Raw genomic sequence first — 23182 nt, forward strand, 5'->3', positions numbered from 1 at the left:
GTGGATGAACCTTGAAGATATGTTAAGTGAAAGACAGCAGATAAACAAGGCCACAGATTGTATGGTCACGCTTACATAAAGTACTCAGAATAGACAAATCCATGGAGACAGAATGTAGATTAGTGGTTGCCAGGCTCAAAGAATGGGACATCAGGGGCTGGCTACTCACATGTGTGGGTTTCTTTATGGAGTTCTGAAAATGTGCTGGAACTGGGTGGTGTGGTGGGTGAATCTGAGGCCCCAGGGTTGCCCACTTTAAGATGGAGAGTACTTAGCAGGCAAGTGATAACTGAACAAAAATAGCCACACAAACATGCGATGAGCTATTTAGACCTTTGCTTAAAATAGATTTCTCAGTTTTGTAAGTTGCTAAAAAGATTTTCGCAGCAAGCATTTGAAAGTGTTATGTAACAGGAGATGAAGTAACACACTCCATCCTCTGATGTCAGCTCAGGGGGCCACCCCTCCAGTTCTGCCACCTGAACCAGTGTGCTTGAATGGATGCCACTTTAGCAGATGTTTGCTACTTTACATGTAAAAATAGCTCTGGCCGACTCTGCTGGTTCCAGTCAACATAACAAGCCCATCAGGCTTCTAGGGTGGTCTTTAGGTCTGCTTCCTGTCTCCTTCTCTGAGCCTGCTTACTTCCTTTCAGCCTTGCTTTAATCATTACTTTCTTCAATTGATCTCTCTGGGATCTCTGCCTCCACCCAATGGTACCAATGGTAAATTCTCTCCACATAAACGTTTCCTGTGGGCTTACTACTGAAGAGGTAATTGGAAAATATGGTATGGAGTACTCAGAAAACAGACACACCTAAGAAAAGCTTTAAACACAGTGTTACTAGCCAATAATTATCCTTCCCCTGCTTTTTTAAAAAAAAATTATTTCATTAACTTTCATTTGCATGTACACCTGTGCCATGGCTCTACAACCCAAACACACAAAAAAGTCATTGGATCCTGTGAGTGTCATTCTGCCCAAATAAGTATGGAACTCTCTATGGCCTAGAAAAATGCAAGAACAGGGAAAACATTAAGACAAAAGCCAAGTTGATGAACTAAAATACTTTCCATGTGGCCACTGATTGCACACTTCTACCAGCCCTTTTTGTGGCCATGAAAGAGGACACACAAGGAATAAGCCAGGAAGCAGCCCTCCTCCATGGCCTCTGTGAAAGGTTCAGGCTTTAATGCTGATCGGCAATATCTCTTTAAGAGACAGACCCTGCCCCCTGAGAACAGTCAGGGCACGCACAGGAAAACGTTCTACATCATCACCACGTCACCCAACACCCATTACGGCCTGCTGAGGACTCTGGGCATGCGTGGAACCTCAGTGCGCATGTGCAGTCTTCCCTTTAAAAGTTCCAACTTCCCTACTGCTCTCTCTCTGCTTCTTCACTCTGCTCTTCACTCTCTCACTTACGCACTCTCTCTGCCTCTTTATAGGGACCAGCCATGGCAGTCAGCCATTACCCCTGTTCCTCTTCTCTCTTAGTCTCCCTACTCTGCCGGGCTTTATAATAAACTGCTTAATATGCCTCATCCGCCTCTTTTTCCTCTTTTCCTTCAAAAACATAACACTCTGCATCAGTTCTGGCTTCTAGGTTCCTGCCCTGTTAGAGTTTCTGCCTTGACTTTCTTCCACATGAACTGTGACATAGAAGTGTAAGTAACTTTCCTTCTCAAGTTGTACAAGCTCATGGTGTTTTATCACAGCAATAGAAACCCTAACAAAGACAATAATTTTATATTTACCTATGAAAATAAAAAATGTACATTACATCATTTTCAAAGTTGGAAAACTAGATGATCTAAAAAATTGTCATCAGTTGCTAAAATAATCTACAAATTTGAATAAATTTATTAGAGTGTGGTCACAGCCTACTTTAGTGCATATTTTAAATGTGGATTGTGTGGGTGTCTGTGTTTTGGATGCATGTAAGCATATGTCTGTGTGCAGGTATGGCTGCCCTGTGTAAATGCATTCAGAGGCCAGAGGAGTTATCTTTGGGTATCACTTTCTACATTATTCCCTTAAAATGGGGTCCCTCAAAGAACTTAGAAACATGGACTTGGTGCATAGTTTCCCTGGCCAACAATTTCCCAAGCACCATTTCTCAAGCTGCTCTTGGGTACAGGGAACAGGAGGTTTCAATGGTAACTAGAACATGCCATCACTAGTCCATCCTGCCCTGATCTAGGCTAAGATTCACACTGACAGGTGTTCCAGAGATAATACACTATCACCATACAGCCACCAACTCCCCTTAAATGAAATTCTGGCTTCCTTTGTCTATGCCATGGTCAAGCAACAATGAACTATATCTGCATGACTGGATCCTGCAGGAGCAAGCCCCATGAGGAACACTGCTGACTCCAGTGTAGTCTGTTTCTACTTTTTACCAGCTACAGTCAGACTTAGTCCTTAGGCATCCACAGCAGTTCACATTCGCCAGCAGCGAGTGAAGTTTCACTGCACTGACCACAACCCAGAAAAGGCACAAATCTCTTCAACTGTGTCAATGTGGTGAGTACTTGTTATTTGTTCCAAAGTCTCCATCAGCTTGGATTAATCAAAGCATATTATCACCATTACATCTCAGGGCTATGTTAGGAGGCTAACTAAATGGTATATTCTGAATTTGCAGCAGGACCCTGCTCTTTGACACCTGTTCAATGGGTCTGCAGCACTAGGAAGCCAGGCAGATGTGAGGACAACTCCATCACCCTTTCCCCCATTTCTTCTGCCCCTCAAATAGAAGGGGTGGAAATAAAAGAAACATACAGCCTGATGCTACATAGATGTTAGGTTTTGAGAACAGTATAGAATGTGGTGAAGTTAAAAAAAAAAAAAAATCAGCCACAACATGAAAGTATTTGAGCAAACCAAGGCTTGAATACCAGCAAGGGACCACCTGTCATAGTTCACTGCTGTCTTTCTTTTGGAACTGGTTCCTACCATCTAACCCCTGGAACAATTAAAAGAAGTCCTATCACGTGCAGTGTTGGCAAGGGAACCAGGAACCTAGCTCTCTTTCTTCTGTAGCCTCCTCTGACTCCGGTCCAACTTCTTCCGAGAAGGTAGGAAATACTGTGGGGTCCTTTGCTGAGAGTCTGCTTAGTTTTATTGGTCCAAAGGTAACAGCATCCCACTCTGCTCACTGTGGAGATGATTAATGCTGCTGGCAAGGAACAGGAGCTTGAGGGAGGAAAGAATCTTGAATGGCCACTAGCTAGGTGCTTTGACAGCTCATTCTGAGATGTGAGACTCCTCCACCTCTCCCTGGTGCCATCCAAACACACCTGCTACAGTTTCCACACAATCTAATTAGTGTGACAGCATGCACGGGAGGGCTCAGACATTAAACAAACACCTCAGGGGAGCCTGCCTTTACCTAGCAGTATTCAGGTTGGCAGCTTTGCTGCAGTGGGTTTCTTCTGTGAAAGGTAAATATTCTGTTAGCTTATGTGGGCCCTTCCCCAAAGGACTGCAGGAGGCCCTGGGGGTCAGACAAAAAGCATTGCAGCCTGGCTCATTTGCAGGCTTACAGCTTCCAGGAGACAGGATGCCACCCAGCTCCCCAATTAAAGAGATGTGTCCCTAGGGATGTCTCTGAAAGTCTTTGGCTACCTTTCCCTGGGCAGTCGGTCATGTCCTGAGGAAGATCTTTCTGAACTCTGTCACAGAGAACAGAGTGGAAAACACACACACACACACACACACACACACACACACACACACACATGAAAGCTAAGTGTGTTTTATTTCCCTGTGGAAGTGAGCCTTTCAGAGAGATTTTAGGTTCCAGTGAAGGTCAAGTGTGCAGCCAAGACTCTAGACTTGTGCAAATAAAAGAATCCAATACACTCCAACTGAAGCACCATCCATTCACCTAACACTCTAAAGACAGCTAGGAGGCAGGAGCAACACTGTAGCCCAGAGTGATATCACATGCAAGTATTTTGTGTAAACTTGCCTACAAGGGCCAAATGAAATCACTACATGTATAGTCAAACCATTCTGTTCTACTGACAGGAAGGACAAAGGGAACTTCCTCAGTTGATGCCTTTTGAATAGATTGTTCACAGTGGCACCACAGTGGCTGAAAGCATTTCTATAAACTCACTATAAAATTCTAAAGTGGCCCCCAAAGTATGTCCCCTTGCCAGTAGCCCCAGCAGCTGTGGGAATTTACTGAAAGCGAAATGCTGGGAACCCACGGCAGGGTCCAGGAACTCTAGGGTGACATTAGTAACCAGTGTTTAAGGAGCTCTCTGAGGGACTCAGAACCACAATCAAATCTGATACACCTTAAAGACAAACGTGCAGAGAAGTGATGGGACAAGAGCACAGGGCCAGCAGCAATCTCCAATTGTCAACACTCCATTCACTTTTTCCTTCACTTCATTGAGAAATTTCTTATACGAAAAATCTACTGGCCAGGCCTCATCAGTCAATTACATGGACTTTCATTTTTAAAGATCCTCAACTGTTATCTGGTCAAAACTGGAAATGGAGCTAGCTCAGAGCTGTGAGCCCTGTTACTTCTGAAACACTGGGATGGCCGGCTGTCTCAGGCCTGGTACTAGAAGTTGGCAGGGTTTCCTCTCCCAATTCCATCCCAAGGTGAATCCAATCATTACAGTTTCCTTAGGTACCCCTAAATTGCTACCCTAGCTCCAATCCCTAGTCAATAATAATAAAAAAAAAAAGACCATTTTGTACCTTGCCCTGCCCTCTACAGCTGTCAACTTCTTTTAAAGTCATACTGGCAATCTAGTCACGCTCTCCAACAATTTCTTCCAATCTTCTTACCAGGGTTCTCAAAAGCCTCTAAAACATAACTCCAATGTGCCATCATCCATGGTTCTTGTTGCTCCCCTACATGCATCTCTGCTATTGTCAAAATGGACCACTTGCTATTTCCAAGCCTTTGTCTCAGGTCTGCCCACATTTCACAAAACTGCCTATAGCAGCCCTTCAGGCACAGCCAGCATCCTAAGCTCCCCACTTAGCGCTCTAACACTCCCAAATGCCATTTATGAATTCCACTTCTCTCATTTGGTCCTCAGTGCTCTTTCTGGCTCATATATCCATCTTCATCTTATCTTTCCGCCCTTACCACAATCTCATGTGGGGTGGGGATGGAGATTGTTTGTATTTTTGCGTAGGTCTTAGCACAGGGAAGGTGCTCAATACAGACTGACTAGAGGGAAATAATAAATATCCATTATTTGAACCACACCTGTTTTCCTCAGGAAATCTGGACATACAATTCATTTGGGTTTATCTAACACAGGTGGCAGGAAGTGCCTACCAGAGCAATACTGTGTTTAAAAAAAAAGACAGAGAGAAAAAGGAAAAAAAAAAAAAAAGACAAGGGGAGAGAAGCCTGCATATACAGGAAAGAAAGCCAAGAGCAAGGAAAACAGCAACTCTGAAATCAGATCCCTCACTAGTGATCTGTGCTCCTAAATTTCCTCAGTGGGCTTTGTTTTGATTCATGGGAGACATGAAACACAACCCGGGCAGTGTTTCTCCACAAATAAATACCGCCTCCCTATCCAGAGTTATAGTGGAGGACTTCCAGTGGGCTCAATTCACACACTGTTAAGACAGTCAAAACGATTTGAAAATATTACCAATCTCTGAGATGCCTGAAGTTATTCAGGTTATCCACACGCATGGCTTTCAGCCACAGAACATAATACCATCTAAGAACCGTATCCAGGTAAGTTGATGTCCACTTGGCTCATATGTGAGGAGCCTGCCCTGAGACAGAAGGCACTGCTCTGCGTTTTCATAGGCCAGTGAATTAGTGCTATTTTAAGTCCTTTGTCAGCCCTGATGTGAACTGAAGCTGATGGACTCTGCCCTGTTAGTGGGTCACTTCAGATTGAATTACCCAAACAACACCTCAATGCCTTTTCTACAGAGGACTTTAAAAGTCAAGTGGTTTCCAGGGGGAGGTCAGAAACTACCAACTTCGTGCTGCACTGCGTGGCCTTGCTAGTGCCCCTGACAATACTACCTCACTTCCAAGCCAGAAAAGACATGTAGCACTGTGGAGGAAATTCTAGGTGGGGGTCAGTGAGTTTGTGATGTTTGCAGTGTGTCTAGTTTAGAGGGGCTGGAGAGATGGCTCACCAGTTTAGAACACTTGTTGTTCTTGCAAAGGACCCAGGTTATAGTGGTCTATAATCATCCTAACTTCAGTTCCATAGAATCAAATGCCCTCTTCTGACCTGCATATGCACCAGGAACACACGTGATGCAAATGTACAAATATGTACAAATAGGCAAAACATTCATACACATAAAGTAAAATAAATAAATCTTTAAAAAGCCAGTGTGTAGGTTACAAGGATTACATATTGCCTTTTCTACAAAGTTAGATTGCAGAGAAAGTTCATTAAAGAAGGCATAATTTTCATAACATACCTACTACTATAGTGAGAGAAGGTATTAGGAAATCTAACTCTAGTAACATTGGCTTTCATCCAGCTACAGAAGCAAGCCAGGTGGTCAACAGGTGGCTCTGTTCCCATACCTCACTTGCTGGACATACGTACAGCATCCTTTAGGAGTATGTCCAAACCTGGGGTTTTAAAATAGCACTTCTATTTATTAGGCACTTATAAATTGTCCCAACTACCTTGGTCAGTATCCAAGCTCCGTCTTCTTCTCCCAGTCCTCCACACCATGATTTTACATAACACTGTCATTTTACTTGAAATTCTCATAGGACTCCATAGAAAAAGGAAGACCAGTTTTGTAATTTAAAGAGAGAATTAGCAGAATCACCACAATGAATTCACATGGGGGCTGGATTCAATGTACATATTACAGTAACAATGACAAATACATTATCCACAATCCAGTTCAGGGAAGACAGTAAGAGACTGCCAAGTGTGTGTGTGTGTGTGTGTATGTGCTGGAGTGTGCATATGCGTGTGTGTGTGTGTGTGTGTGTGTGTGTGTGTGTGTGTGTGTGTGTGTGTGTGTGTGTGTGTGTGTGTAGAGAAAACTGAGATTAAAAGAAGAAATCAGAGGAAGCAGTGGTGAATTTAGATGCAAGGAAAACCAAAGCAGACAAGTATGACCGTGTGTTGGGCTTTGAATAATGAAAGTGATAAATGGATACTGTGTTCATGGGAGGTAAGGCTAGGGCAAATGTGATGATGACTGACAGTGAAGGTAAGGAAGTGTGAGCACTCCCACCATGTTAATATTTGACCTGTGCCTATAAAGCAGTCCAGAACACAAGATATATGTGTGTATGCATGCATGTATGTATGTATATACACATATATATTGCTTTTTATCTTGTCTCACCTCAGATCACAAATTCTTAAGAAAGCTCCTTGGACTCCCAGTCTCTGTTCTCCCTTTGTTACGTATAGTCAAGTATTCGTCTGGAGAATGGGCACACACACACACATGTGCACACAGACACATGTGCGCACGTGTGCACACACACACGCACACGAAAGCATATGCACAGATACACACATGTATACATGCACACACACACACACAGAGGCAAGCCCATGTAACATCTGCTAGGACAGGACCCTGGGCTGGAAGCTACTAGAAATCTAGAGACAAGCAAGAGATGGGCTTGTCCTCAGCAGCATCCCTGTCTACTATTTACAAACCATTGACACAGCAGCACATAAATATAAAGAAAAGCAGGCCAGGCGGTGGTAGCACAGGCCTTTAGTCCCAGCACTCGGGAGGCAGACGCAGGTGATATCTGTGAGTTTGAAGCCAGCCTGGTCTACAAGAGCTAGTTCCAGGACAGCCTCCAAAGCCACAGAGAAACCCTGTCGTGGAAAAAAAAGAAAAGAAAAGCAGCCACACCATTTGGCAAGAATGGACCACAAAGCTCACCCAGACTCATGTGCACCTGGACTTGTTAGCATCAATGTATGCCCCGCCCATTCTTTGCAACTAGGTTCTTGGAAAATAATATATAACTTACATTTGCCAGATCACTAAGCCATCTGCTTAACCAACATATGGATCTCTAAGGCAAAAAGTGGCATTTCTCCAAAAATATTGAGGATAAGCTTAAATGTAAAGCCTAGTTGTAAAGTTCTGAGATGGAGCCAAGCTCCATAATTTAGTTGGTAAAAATGAGGTGACAGACAGGCACCAATCTATAGCTAAGTGAATAAAAATGTTGCATATATATGTGTGTGTGTGTGTGTGTGTGTGTGTGTGTGTGTGTGTGTGTGTGTGTGTGTGTTTGTTTTTGAAGTCTCTAGGGATGCCTGGAGTGACAGAGTGGGGGAGGCTTTCTCATGTCCTAACACAAAATGTGCAAGAACATTCCTTTAAGTAGGAATATCCAGAAGTGCATGCTGGCATTGGAGTAAAAGGCGCCCTCTCATGCATTAATACAGTCTTGGCAAACATTTAGAAAATCTAAGCTTAATACTCTAAATCTCTGTCAAAATTAATTACCTGTCATAAATATCCTCCTCCCCCTCCTACACACCGACCACTGCCTGGGTTCAGGAAAGCAAATTGAATTTCACTCTGGTCTAATGACAACAGATGGCTCTCATATTAAGTAATTTGAGTTATCTGACAGCAGACAGCATCCTGTTCAAACATTTTTGTTATCTCCCATCATCTGCCAAACCAAGAGTACCAGTGCTCAAACCAGGCAGAGGTTAGCAGGAAGATGCCAACCGCCCAGGAAACAACTTCAGGCATCAATCTTATTTCTTGGATACAGGATTTCCAAGTATTCTGCTGACTAACCCGGTTTCTGTGGCCAAGTCCTTATATTTCATTTTATATGTGATTCTCATTTATACTTAATAAGCAAGCCTTCCCTCACATGTGTCTGGTTTTCATTTACAGATGGAGAGATAATCCTGCAACCCCATGCAGAGCATGGAAAAAAAAAAAACCCAGGAAGAATCCACAAAGAAAAATGTTCTTTACAAAGGGAACAGTTTGGGAAATGGAGGTGTAAGAAACCAGCATCCCTCCAGCACAAGGTATGCTCACCGAAAATCATACCATTATGAGAGCTGTCCTTCAAAGTTTGCAAAAGACTAAAGTTGGTCACTGAAAACTAGAGCTTTCTGCCAGTGACAATTATGTTCTAGAAAAGTGCTTGCATGGTTGTACCCCAAAAGCTTCTATTAAGTATTCTAAACATGACCAAAAATGCAAGAGCTGCACATTGTCAGAAATACTATAGCACCCCAAACATCTAGATGCCCCCCCTTTCATCCTTATGATTGCCCCATTGCATCAAAACTCCTGGAGCAGCTCTGAGACCCACCCCCTCCTGTGCTCTCCATCCTGACCCTACATGTCCACGCTGCTTCTTTTTTGACTCTTAAACCTTAGCCATAGCTACAGAGAACACACAAGGAAAGCCTGGCACTTAAGGGCTCATAAAATTTGACTAGCCTATCATGTACAGCATGTTTGTTTCCCTCTGATATGAATCTCTTTTGGACACATGACACTCTAATAATAGCTCAATCTAGCAAGCCAGCAGCCATCTTTCTTCTTTCTCAGGCTGTCTTCTCGTCCCCTTTCCCACTCCACCCACGGGCAAAGTGTCATCCCTGCTTCTCTCTGTTCATCCACCGTCTTCCCCAAATTCAAGACCTAGCTCAAGGTAATTCCAGGATTTTCTCTCTTGGAGTTTCTATGGCATCAGAAATGGAAAACACTATTTGCCACACACACACATACACAAAAAAATCTAATCAGTCATGAGACTGCACAGCCAGTCCTTCATCTTCTACCCAAATCTCTAATCTTGTACTATGCATGTTCTTTTATTCCATGTACTTATCTTAACTAATAGGCTGTAAGCTCTTCAAAGCTAAAATTTTCATTTGATCTCTTCTTATATGACAAAATATATTTCAGTAGATACTCTAAATATTTTAGGGCTCATAAATTATGCCCTCCTCAAATGTATAAAATACCCAGAAGATGAGGCCTTTGATAGAAAGTGATGAGAAGGAGGGAGTGTATTTTCAAAGGGCACTGGTTCTCAACCTTCCAATGCTGGGACCCTTTAACAAAGTTCCTCATATTGAGGTGACCCTCCCAATCATAAAATTGCTTCAGTGCTACTTCACAACTGCAATTTTGTCACTGTTGTGAATGGTAATGGTATCTGATATGCAAGATATCTGATATACAACCCCCAAAGGGTTTGCAACCCACAGGTTGAGAACCCCCACCATAGGGACCCCCCACAGGAGCAGCAGTAAATGCTGTGCTTAATGACTAGGAGATGCTGGAAGATACCGGATTCCCTTTACCAGAGAATGCAGGGAGAAAGGAGTCTCTCCACGGAGCAAGCTCAGGGACAGCATAAGATGTCTGCTTTCGAGTTCTAGGAACTTTTTAAAAACATGAGAGACACGGGCTTCTTTGTCTTTGTTGATGTTCATTTTGGTTTGGTCTCCACCAAAAAAGGTAGTGTGAGGAGAACACTATGCACATTCAGAAGCTGGCCTGGTTTTAGCCATAGGCTTTATTTTGGAGGCTAATTTCATCTGCCTGTATGGAATAACTCAAAGTGGTTTTTAAACCAGTAACAAGATTTCAGATAATTTTCTATTATTTATTTCTACAGCCAACACTGTTCACAAATAAAGTAGTGGTATTTTATAGTTTTTAACACGGTGAAAAACTGCAGGTCTCTCAAAAATATATTCAGAAGCATATATCTAGGAAGTACGTAAATATATTAAAATGTGACTTTTTCAAAAAATATCACTCTCATGTGATTTTCAGTACCATGCTAATAATTGCTAATAAAGTAAGAAGGAAGTATGCTCAACTTGTATCATCTTTAGGTAAGGAATTTGAGGATGTGACAGCAAGCACACTTGAGAAACCCAAGGAAAAAGACATAAAGGTCCTACCTTGTGTCTGTTTCTTGTTCACGGCGTTATCGGCTTTATGTCGTTTCTAAAGTCAGAACAAAACAAAGCACAAACCTCAGTGAAAAAGTGAATGAGTTCGGTAAAGTCAAACGGTACTCACAACCCACAAAGGTCATCTAACTGATGTTCTCTGGCTTCTTCTATTTCTACACTCATAGATGGGGTAGTGTTGGCCCATTCACAGATTCACCATATAGTACTTCTCCCTGGCAACACAGGCTCAGGGGACTCAGAAAGCTCTTAAATAGCAAATAGGTGAAATAACATTTTAATGTTACTAGGAAAAAAATGAAGCAAAAGTCTGAGTTAATCTATTGCTTAAATAACTCATGTAGAAGATTGCCCAGGAGAATTATCTGTAATAACCACCATTTAATAATGGGCTAGAAGTATTTTTCAGCTTTTTGTGAAACTCATTATCCGATTAAGCTGAGTACATCCTCCATAATTTGAAGATGTGCTGCTGTCTGCTGACAACTAGAAACAAACACATCCACCCCTTTTATTTAATACAGCCTCTCGTCTTCACTACTCCACAGTACCACCACATGTGAGCAGATGCCACCAAGTTAGGGATTCCATTCTTCTTCCCCTGCCAAAGCACCCACAGGCAGGGGAGATTGAAGAGCTACATAAGCCATGATTTCAGAAGAATAAGAAAGAGAAACAGAAGGCCAGAAGATAGGTGAGAAGCTCATGGCCAATGGCCACCATAGGGGACACGATCTCCTCTGTTCAACTCGAGGTTTCTTGTGGCTTTTGTCTAAACTTACAGCATGGAGAAAGACACACCAGACTGGCAACAAGGCAGAAAAGTGTGGAGTGTAACTAATCCTTTGCTCAAAGATCCTATCTTTGAAAGCCAAGGCTTGCACTTAGCTGTGAGAACTGAGAACAAATAACAAACACCTATGTTTTCCATTTGAGAAAAATATGGTATTGAAGAAGCTTAGTGAAAAAAAACTTGTCCAAGAGAAACAAGTGGAGTCAGGACTCCTGGGAGCCACAGCTGTGTCTGAGACAGTAAAGTAAGAGCTGACAACATGGACGCAAGTCATCAAAGTAGAAACTGAACTGCATGACATACAAACAGCACTGAGGTCTTGAGCTGTGGAACATGATTCTTACATAGCTACCAGGAAAGTTTTTTTCAGCGCAAACAAATGGCAATAAATGTGTAATGGTGAAGAAAAGTCATGGGAATATTATTGCTTCCAAAAGTAAGGACAGCTTGATAGAAGATTATTTGAAATAAAAAAAAATTGTCTTTTTGTATTTATATTAACAACAGAAAACTACAATTGTAAAGTTCCAAATATTTTCTGTGGCTGTTTCTTTCTTAATAAAGATTTAAAAAAAATTGAAAATAATCCAAAATAAGTTTGGTTCAAGAACTTTTTTATAAGGCATGGGAAAATTTAGATAGTAAAAGAAGGTATAGTTATGCTTCCCACACACACACACATACATCTATGAGGGACAATGGTTAGACTCTTCTTTGTTTTTGTTTTTTTGGGACAGGGTTTCTCTGTATTGCTTTGGAGGTTGTCCTAGAACTCACTCTGTAGACCAGGCTGGTCTTGAACTCATAGAGGGCTGGGATTAAAGGCATGAGCCACCAAGGCCCAGCACAATGGCTAGCCTTTTAACTGATGGAGATAAAAGCTAATTAATGAAACATATCATATCAAACAAGAAGTGAAACTTTATGGAACTAAAAGTAGCCTTGGACATTAGTTTCCACCTACAAAAAATTCTTACACCAGAGCCTCTCTGTCCCCAGTCTTCCCCCACCTAATAAATTAGGTCAGTGTCTAACTTCTTACTCTCCAAATACAAAGAATTTATGATTTACACAATAAAGATAGCATTATTCCCTCTAAAACTAAAAGTTCACAAAAAATAGTTATTTTTGTTTCCAAATGCTTGTGTCTTATCTTCAATATCACTGAGAGATGATGAGATGTTTACTGTTTTCCATTTTGTGTAGAAAGTTCATCAATAAATGGTATCATATGAACAGTGTTATGAATTTTAGGGCAGTTAAGTGTTCAATGCTGATTTTTATGAACTCATTTCTCCCTGACAAGACTGAAAGTGGCATGTTAAATTATGCAGTTTAGAGGAAAGGTGGCTGAGTCTTTGCAAGGTCATGTAACCTGTCCTAGAAAGTGAAGGACCCAGGCTCCTTATTCAGGAAACTCTTTTCCCCCCAGGCATTGTTTTCTGAGTGCATTTGGTCCCTTCTTCAGAGATGAAGATAATCGAGTTTAGTCCCTGCCCTTTCTCACTTCTAGCCTACATCCTTTACTCAGCTTAATTCTTTCACACCAAGTCTATCACTGAGGCTACCTATAGTCCGTCCCCCACCCCCCACATCTTTTATCCCTCCTCCCCCTGATTTCCCTGTTTCTGTCTCCCTCTCTGTTTGTGGCCATGCTGTAATCTATCACCTTAGCCTGGACACGGAACCACGAACCCACACATACTCATTTTTACAAATCAGAAACTTAAAGCCTGTCACTTTATCCAGCACCCTCTTTCTTTGCTAATTAATTATTTACCAAACACCCATCTAGTTCTTCTACTGGGTGTTCAGCTCCATCCAGAGGGCTTTTACTCAGTAGCACATGCCCGGTATTTGGTATCTGCATCCCATAGACCTTGAGTAAGTATCCAAGTTTCAATGAAGGGAATATGCTAATGTTTAATAATAATAATAAAAGGTGTTTTAATGGTTCTGAATATCAACTTCACAGACAATTCTAATGCTGATTTGTGCCACAAGAATTAAAATTTATTATGATAAATTTTTGAAAAGGTATTTCCATCAATTTAGAGTATTTCAGGTGTGTATATATATGTTATTTTTATTTACATACACAAAAATAAAACATCCATTATGTTGAGCTATGCAAAGCATCAGGAGTGGGAAGTCTTCAGTACCTCACATGTAGACAAATCTTTGATTTTATTCTAAAAATGTGAAACAATGCTAATATAGGACATACGTTTTCACAGACCACAAGCTATGTTTTATTTCTGAGGTAGTCCTCACAAACATCTAGTTCCATACTTTCAAGGATGTGAAGACACCATCTCTATCACGCCATTAGTTCTGACACCAGCAAACAGATGTTGTGAACCATATATGATCCTAGCACTTGAAAAGTGCCGTCGCTATTCCTTCCTTCCTGCTCTGCTACAGTGAACCCTACCATGCTATCCAAGAGAGACTTAATTCAGTTTGCATCTCCAAGTGAGTACATGGAACAAGGGTATCGTCTCCCTGTCTCTAGGAACCACAATGCCTTTCAGTAAGTACATAATAGGCAAGATTAGGCCACTGACATACTGAATATGATTAACAGCATGACAAAGTTTAAATACATTTTAATCTATACCCTAAGTGATGACAGGCACTGAAACAGTGTCCTTATGTTTCTGTTGTCCTTATAGTCTCTGTGAAAATACGATGTTATGATAGCTCTTTGTCCAGCTACTTAAACTTCTTTTGTTCTCTCCTCAGAAATATTATTTCAAACTTGATGTAATTGTACCATTGAATATACACTACATGTTAAACAATTCCTGTAGCCTGTGTCTATAAATAACAGTGATTTTGCTAATAAACTCCATCAAGTGAAATTACTACTGCCTCACGATATGATGGTTATATTTTCTTTTTTAATAATATTTTTATTGAGCTATATACTCTTACTTCCCTCCTCCCCTCTCCCCTTCTACCCCTCCCCTACCCGACACTCCCAATTTACTCAGGAGATCTTGTCTTTTTCCCCTTCATAGGCAGATCCATGTATGTCTTCTTAGGGTCCTCTTTGTTACCTAGGTTCTCTGGTGTTGGGATCTGTAGGCTGGTTGTCCTTTGCTTTATGTCTAATATCCACTTATGAGTGAGTATGTATTATATTTGTCTTTCTGGGTCTGGGTTACCTCACAGGATAGTTATATTTCCTAAGAGCTGTCTGATTAGTTTCTTCCTAATGATATAAAGTTATTGCATTATACTCTATTAAAAATGCTTCTTGAGGGCTGGGCATTGGTGGTGCACGCCTTTAATCCCAGCACTCGGGAGGCAGAGGCAGGCAGATCTCTGTGAGTTCGAGGCTAGCCTGGTCTCCAGAGCGAGTGCCAGGATAGGCTCCAAAGCTACACAGAGAAACCCTGTCTCGAAAAACCAAAAAAAAAAAAAAAAAAAAAAAAAAAAAAAGCTTCTTGGATAAAATTTTATTTACTGTATATTTAGAAAGAATCTAAATACCATAACTAGAAAAATTATAGATTTGCTATAAAACCAAAGAAAAGATGGAAGAGGCAGCTTAGATGAGGGCTGACATGCAAGGCTCCATCCAAATTGCCATGGTTGAACTCCGACACTCTGGCTCCCAGTGGTTGACCTCAGATAAGCGACTTTGGAAACTGGGAATATCAGCAATAGCTTAGAGGTGTGCTGTACATGCTAACAAACATGCAACAGGGAACAAGCACACAGAATCCAGAAGCACAGTAAACATCACTGCTATTCCTGCTGGTAACTCTCCATATTAAGAGCAAACCTAGGATGGGATTTTTGATTTCACTACTTTCTTGGACAATGTCTGTGACCTCCTAAAGACTCAGCTTCCTTGCTTTTTTTTTTTTTTTTTTTACTTTGTATTTTAAGAAACTCTTTTAGCTCCAAAGCTACACAGAGAAACCCTGTCTCAAAAAACCAAAAAAAAAAAAAAAGAAAAGAAACTCTTTTAGTAGAACATCTATATGTGTTTCTTTAAAAAGACTCATTGATATTTTCAATTATGTGCATGACTTTGTGTGTGAGTATGTGTGAATGGATGAATACAGGTGCCCACAGAGGCTGGAAATGAGTATCAGATCCCCTAAACTTAAGTCATATGTAATTGTGACTTGTAACATATGTAATTGTGTTTGGAACCATATCCTCTATGGGAGCAGTACATATCCTCAAACACGGAGCTGGCTCTCCAGGTCCAGCCAGCTTCTATGCTGGAAGTGGAGGACACCTGAAGTTATTGAGTGAAAGACAAATAAACAAGCAAACCCCAAACTAACAGCAAATGCCTAATGGATTAGGTGTGCTCAAAAAAAAAAAAAAATCAGGTTAAGCAAAGAAAGAAAAGAGTGCAAACAAAGAGGCAAAAATTATAGTGAGGCCCGGTGCCCATGGGCTGCCAAATCCAGCTATAATTTAAACAATTAAAGTCAGTGGGAACAACCTAAGGAAAGAGAATTCCTTCAATTTCCTTGCTATCACCAATCAAAAGGACCAGGACTAACACACACACACACACGCACACACACAGAGTTATGTAGCCTCAGTGTCTACTGTTAGATTTGTAGAGCCTTGAGGCCACCAATGCAATGCCCAATCACTTGGATTCTAACAGGCCATGTGATTCTGTTTTTTCTCTTTTTAATAATATTAATGAAGTAACGCTGCAAAAGTAATATTACTATTTGTGAAATTTGGGGCTTTGCATTCATAAAGACTTTCTCAGCCTCCCTCACCCAAATGTGACTCTTCTAAAGCCCAGCAGGAGGCCATTTTTTGACATGCTGAGAAGTACTGTAAAACAACTGGAATCAACAAAACCACAATATAAAACACAACATCAGCTCCCTCAGATAAGACAGATGAAAGAGAATACAGAAAAGGTCTAAAGTTATTTGGGGCATTCATTTTACAAAGGGAAACTGACTTCCTCTTTCCTACCATGGAGTGTTAAAAATAACAAAGTAGTCACCACTACTTTCTTTCAATAAGACAAGATAAATGGAGAGGAAACTCAGAATACTAAAAAACAATGAGAAGAAATCAAGGCATCTAATAAGGTGAAAACCACAATATTTAACTATAAAAATAAAAAGTACAATAAAAACCTCCTTTATATTTAATTTGGAGATTATTTCAATTAGTTAGAAACTGTTCAAATGCAATTTTATCTTCATGCCAATTACCATATTTAAGTTAATTTCTTTTACTAATAAATTATAAACCTAAGAGAACCAAGAATTCCTTGATATTAATCTGTAGTGGGATATCCACCTTGCCCGAACCTGTAGCGATGACCACGCTCATTTGGGTGTGGTCACAGGTTCGGGCATGATGGAGAGTGGGTTTAGGTGGCTCTCTCTGGCTTCGGTTGGGTGATAGAGAATAGCCTGGGTGTATCCTTGGAGTGGGAACTTGTGGTGGTCATCTGCTTCTTGTGTAAGTGACTTCACCCTGAATAAAATTATATTTAATCTATATTGAACCTAGTCCCGTGAATCTTGATCCGTGCATCCACATTAATCTATTAGAAATGACTTCAGGAGAAGAAATGCAATTCTATTCATTTTTAAGTTGAAGAGGCATTTTAAAGGGCCTTATACTATAAATTATATAGCTTAATAAAAATAAAACTAATATACATTTGAGCCAGTTTATATATGAAAAATTAAATACTTACAATATCTTCTATTATCTCTTTGATAGCTGCCACAGCTAAAATAAATAAGAGAGGAACCAGTGTTGTGTAACGACCTGTTGGTGACACATCAGGTATTTGCTGAATAAGAAAAAAGGCAAGATAACTCCAGTGAGAATCAGAACGTTTATAAAAAACCTAAAAGAATAGAGTCATAGAGTCTTCTCAAACATTCCTCACTGATTTTACTAGTACTGGGTCAAATATCTGCACAACAAGTTAGTTTGCTTGATTATAAATATACAGTACATAGAGCTAACACAGTGTAAGATTAAAAAAAAACAAAATAGCACATAATAAGACATATCACCATCAAAATGATGACTTAGAAATGCAATAAATATCTGCAGAAATGTCTACACATCTCATATGAATAAATAAGATCACAAAAATTATGTTCATTTCACTATCCCTTTTCGTTATCTAAATCGGAAACTAATGTTTGGAGCCAGAAGGAAGACTACAGGGACACACCCCAATTTTAACAGTAGTTACCTTTGGTGCTGGAATAATTGGTTTAATGTTTCTTTCTGCTTTGCTGCATTTTCAACTCCTTTTGCTAACACTGAACATTTACTATTTTTAAAGCATATTTTTCTTAAAACATCCATAACAACTAACTTAAATGTTTCTGCAAGCAATAATTTTTATGGTGAGCTACTCCATATTGATACTTTCACTGAAATAAAACTAACTGGACAATTTGGGGGGGGGGAAGGCTCTCCCCACTCCAATGCCTAAAATGAACACTTCTTGCCATCGAATTTATAAATCATATCAAGTATTTGAATAAGCAGGAAGCCAAAGGCTCTGATGGGTGGAAGATTCCTCATACTGTAGGAATGCAGCAGCGCCGAAGCACCAAATATGTGCTCTGGCCAGCTGATCCCTCTGCCTTTCTATATGTCTCAGGGTATTGGTGGAGGATTTAACAAGCCTTTCCTACATCCTGCACACTAGCTTTAATCAGAGGTTTGAAGATGGGTTGAACTTTACCTGGAGCAGGGCAATAAAGAGAAAGAATGAATTAGCTGCTCTTCTGAACTGAGAGTAGAGGAATCTCGGAAGGAACGTGATCACATTGTATTTTGCAGTACTGGAAAGCAAAAACAAAAAGAAACATGTAGCTTGGCTCCTCAACAATTAGCACCCATGTTTTCAGAGTTCTACTCCCAGCACAGGAGTAATCAGATGACAACTTTTGTTCACAGTTTCAAATTTGGAAACTATAGTGAGGGATCTTGTTAATGTAAACGCAAAAGAGGGAAAGAAACTGGCTAAATAAACAGCCATGGCTGAATCTCATAGGCTTTGTTTCTGTATAACATCTTTTGTCTTCTCTGGCCAGTTATCATGCTGAACAGTACTAGGAGTAGCTTGTAAAGAAAGGCAATTTGAGATAAGATACTGAACTAACATATCAACAGAAGAACATGGGCTTTGGAGCAGAACCAGACAGTGTAAATGGTTTCCTAGAAAACCAGGTAAACAGCTTTTTCTGCTTTTCTACCCGGGTGCCATCTCTATGGCCATGCTAGCATGTGGTGAGGACTCCACAATGTCCAGAATCAGTAAGACACAAACACATTGGTCTTGGACAAAGTACCATGCCATACTCAACAGAAACACTACTGAAGAATCTGTAATTTTGTAAAGATTATTTGCAAATGGTACATTGTAATATGGTAAATCTTCTCCAAAAGAAAACCAGTATTTGGGGGTATTCATGTGGTCCAAAGCTACCTAGAGCCTATTGCTTATGTGGAATCTTTTCATGACTGTTAAAATTAAAACCTTACTGTTTGCAGTAAGGAAGACATTCTCAAAGCACACTGTATCACACGTGCTATTACAACTATCCAAACCTATACTTTAAGACTCTAGGTAAAACAAACAAACCAAACCTCCAAAAATTCTTGGTATAGAATTGCAAGATTCGTTCCTAAGCTGTTAAAACTTGGCATGCAAAAATAATATACTGCTACATTAACAGGTTTAGAGAGTGATAACTGCCCAGGGGCAGCTTTGATTATTTACAATCCCTACAGTATAGGCGCTTGTCCCCTTTGCTCCATCCTACATCCAGGGGCTTTTGATTTTATCCTTTTCTTTTCTTTCTGCATGAGATACTGGTTATTGAGCCCAGAACTTCATAAATGCTAGACAAAGGCATTCTATCATGAATCATGCCATAGCCAATGTTTCTTTCCTAGACAGAAAGCAGTAGAACAGCAGACTCTCCTAACTGAAAGGAGAGCTCCTGGGAACTCACTCTACCAAATCTCTTTCAAATAGGGTTTCTTTCTCTGTGTAGACCTGACAGCCCTGGAACTCGCTCTGTAGACCAGGCTGGCTACAAACTCACCTGCTTCTACTTCCAGAGTGCTGGGAGTAAAGATGTGTGCTACTATACCTTTAGGCATTTTCTTCCCACACATCCTGTTCTACCATCTAGTCCTCCAATACCTTCTCCCAGCCCCGTCCTACCTGACATGATTGTTGCAGAATTTTGTCAGCTGAGGCTGGTTGATGAATATGGTTCTTACTTCTTCTTGATCAGCTAGAGAGGTCTTCTCTGAAACATCATCTGTCTTCTCATAACCTGAAAGAAACAGGCTTCTTAGTGGGCAAGACCATGTTTCAAAAGCCAGGCCATGGTGGTGCAGTCCTTTAATCCCAGCACTGGGGAGGCAGAGGCAGGCAGATCTCTGATTTCAAGGCCAGCCTGGTCTACAGAGTGAGTTCAAGGACAGGCAGAGCAACACAGAGAAACCCTGTTTCAGAAAACCAAAATAAGAAAGAAGAAATGTTTTATTTTATTATCCTTATTTGGACAAGACCCACATTTCAAATCCATTCTACAATGTCAAATCTGACAAGGCCGCATGCCTCCCTTATGGGCGCTGTTCCTTTATAACAAAAAGTAAAACTCATAGTATTCTTGTTAGGGGTACCATTTTAATATTTATGTAAAAATGATAACACTTCAAAACCAATAAGATTTATTCATCTTTCCTATATAGATGTCTGACTTAGTCTCCTCCATTTCATAAAAAGATATCCCAAAGTCAGCAATTTTGGACTAGTTTATGAGACAGCTTAGGTAAAATTAAAAAACAGTAATTTAAAATACATTTTAAATTTTAAACATCATAATGAATATTTTTGTTTCTTTTTGGATGAAAATAGAAAAAAGTTTAATATTAAGGTTTAAGTAGGCAATCCTCAATGATCCAACCAACTACACCCATCTAATCCTCTAGATCTAAACACAAGATCTCTAACTTTATTCTCAAGACCATCACACAACTATTAAGCTACCCATGGTCACTGCAACAGTGCAATCAATGTCTCTCTCCTAAGGGGCTCCTTGCTATAAGACTGACAACACCACAAAAAAAAAAAAAACAAACTAAAAACAAACAAAAAACAGGTCACAGAACTGACAGAACAGGAAAAAGTTTTAAGGGCTCATTGTTATTTCTTAGTGAAAAGGAGGAGGGAGTGATGGGGGTTATTGCCAAGACCTTCAGTTGGATCCCTGGCACCATAACAAAATTAGGCAAACAAACAAACAAACAGGACTGAATTAAGTTAAACCCTTCCTCCTTTGCAGTGAAGGGACAACAATAACATTCTAAAAGAAATCCATTTGTCTTCATTTTCTACCTTCCAGTGCCAACTCTTCCCATGAAACCTGCTGACATGTGGCCTTCTAAAGTGTTCTGCAGCATTGCTGAAGGCAGCGAAGCTGCTCTGGGTCCATAGCCACATGGGCCAACTCCTCCCCCACAGCACACTTACCAGGACGTTTTCTGGCTCTCTGATTATGAGTCAGTCTCCCCCTACCAGAAGAGGAGCTGTCTGGGGTAGGTGGTGTGTTATTCATCTTCTCCACGCCAGTCAGCAAACAGCAGGTACTCAACAAATGTTTGCCCAATAAATACACCTCAAATGACAAAGAAGTGGTTGCCTCCACTTCTCCATTTGAAAGGCAAGAGAAAACTTCTCCACCCACTGATAAAGATACTGATAACCAAGAGCTAGTGACAAATGACACAGACAAGCTTGCCTGTGGGGCACAGATATGGTAGGAGACTCGGTGAGATGTTAAGAAGTGGATCCGGGAAGCAGCCCTTACTGGGGCCGGAAGTGCAGGCAGGGAAGGGGTGGACTGGATGTCATGCTGAGGAAGCACTTAGGCCAGCTCAAAGAGGGTTCTTAATGCTGAGAAGGCAGTCTGAAGTCTAGTGTCTGCTTGGCAAGGAGCCACTAAGAGCTTTCCAGGATCAGAGTTACAATTCATCCTCATTGTCCTGAAGGTCACAGCTCCATTCTAGGTTCAATCATTCCCATTTTTCAGTTCTAGAAAGGCCAGTTTTGCCCACAATCATGGTCTGTTACTACATCATATTTTAGATACAATACCAGCTTCACCCTCTACTTTTGCATTATCCTAATTTCACATTGAGATTGGGACATGGATCATTTGGTAAAGCGCTTGCTGTGCAAGGGTGAGGACCTGAATTTAGATCTCCAGAGATTAAATAAATGCAGAGCAGGCATGGTAATACATTTATGATCCCAGCATGAGGGAGGTAGAGACTGGCGATTCCAAGAGCCAGCTAACAAGCTAGACAGGTTGAATTGTCAAGCTTTGAGATCAAATGGGAGACCCTGACTCAGTATATAATAAGGTAAAGATTGACTGAGGAAGACACCCCAGGTTACCTGGGCAATATCTTTAGATGGAACTTTAGAGTATTGCATTTTTGAGAGCCTAGCCCTTTGGTTCTTTTATCCAAGGAGTAATGGATCAATCCTCCTGAGAGAGTTGGACTAAGGTCTCAAATGTTATTAGGGTGAGCAGGATATTGCATGCCGATCTTTCATGTTAATTTGTATTTAAGAATTCCTACAGTGCCTTCCTGGGTCAAAGGGGTTGGAATCTCTTTTTTCTTTTTGCTCTTACATGAGAATCTGAGTAATTAGAACAACCTAATAGATTAGCACAGACTCAAGGAAGATTAGATGGGGAACTCCTCTAAAAGAGAATGGTCTAGAATGGTGACATGTTCCCAAGAGTAGGAACTTAGAAGGGGCTGGATGGTTCTAAGTGTATAACACCCAGATGTTAAAGAAAAGGCTGAGGAGGATGGTGTATGTGAAGCTCAGTTCATGTAGAACTCCGGGAGCTCTGAGACGATCTTACCAAAAGTGATACTGAGCTCCAGGATTTACTAACCAAATGTGATGACCAAGTTCTGAAATGTAGTGACCAAATATAACACTGAGAGAGGGACTTTCCACTAAGATCAGACAGTCAAGTCCTCAGTGTCTGATGGGAAGCCCTCTCCACTCTCTCTCATCACTGTCACAGTTCCAGGGAGGTTGGCAATGACATGCAGAACCCACGCAGACCTTAAACTATATGATACATCTGATCCCCACTGACTGTTAGTTCTAGATATGCATAGGCCTCATAACCTCAGACATCCTCAGGATACTCTGATGAAAGTATCTGAGGAAAAGACCTGGAAAGACTTGGCTAACATGGACAGCAAGAGTTTGTATTATTATAATTGTAGAAACTGACAGGTCTGGATATATCAACAACCTATCAATCTATACACCACTAAGAAAAGAACCAAAGCTCTTATTTGAACCACATCGAGGACAGTGGGTCATGAATTTGACCTCATCCTTAGACTGGGTTAGAGGTGAAAATA

At 40.7% G+C, this 23182-nt stretch overlaps 1 protein-coding gene across 4 annotated transcripts in view; it reads right to left on the reverse strand.

The window, feature by feature from the left end:
• The window catches only part of Atp8a1 (ATPase phospholipid transporting 8A1), a 224491-nt gene that overhangs the window by 171478 nt on the left and 29831 nt on the right, over nucleotides 1–23182 (reverse strand). For 3 of the 4 annotated variants that reach the window (XM_027390824.2, XM_027390823.2, XM_027390822.2), the window contains exons 2-5: nucleotides 19941–20055; nucleotides 18450–18549; nucleotides 17436–17534; nucleotides 10924–10969 (exon numbers count right to left, since the gene is read on the reverse strand). In XM_027390824.2, the coding sequence (XP_027246625.1) occupies nucleotides 10924–10969; nucleotides 17436–17534; nucleotides 18450–18549; nucleotides 19941–20055 (360 nt within the window). Of the gene's footprint in view, nucleotides 1–10923; nucleotides 10970–17435; nucleotides 17535–18449; nucleotides 18550–19940; nucleotides 20056–23182 lie in introns of those variants that run through there. The other variant, XM_027390825.2, reaches the window with a different exon arrangement.

The sequence above is a fragment of the Cricetulus griseus genome (genome assembly GCF_003668045.3).
Source record: "Cricetulus griseus strain 17A/GY chromosome 1 unlocalized genomic scaffold, alternate assembly CriGri-PICRH-1.0 chr1_1, whole genome shotgun sequence".
Taxonomy (NCBI): Eukaryota; Metazoa; Chordata; class Mammalia; order Rodentia; family Cricetidae; genus Cricetulus; species Cricetulus griseus.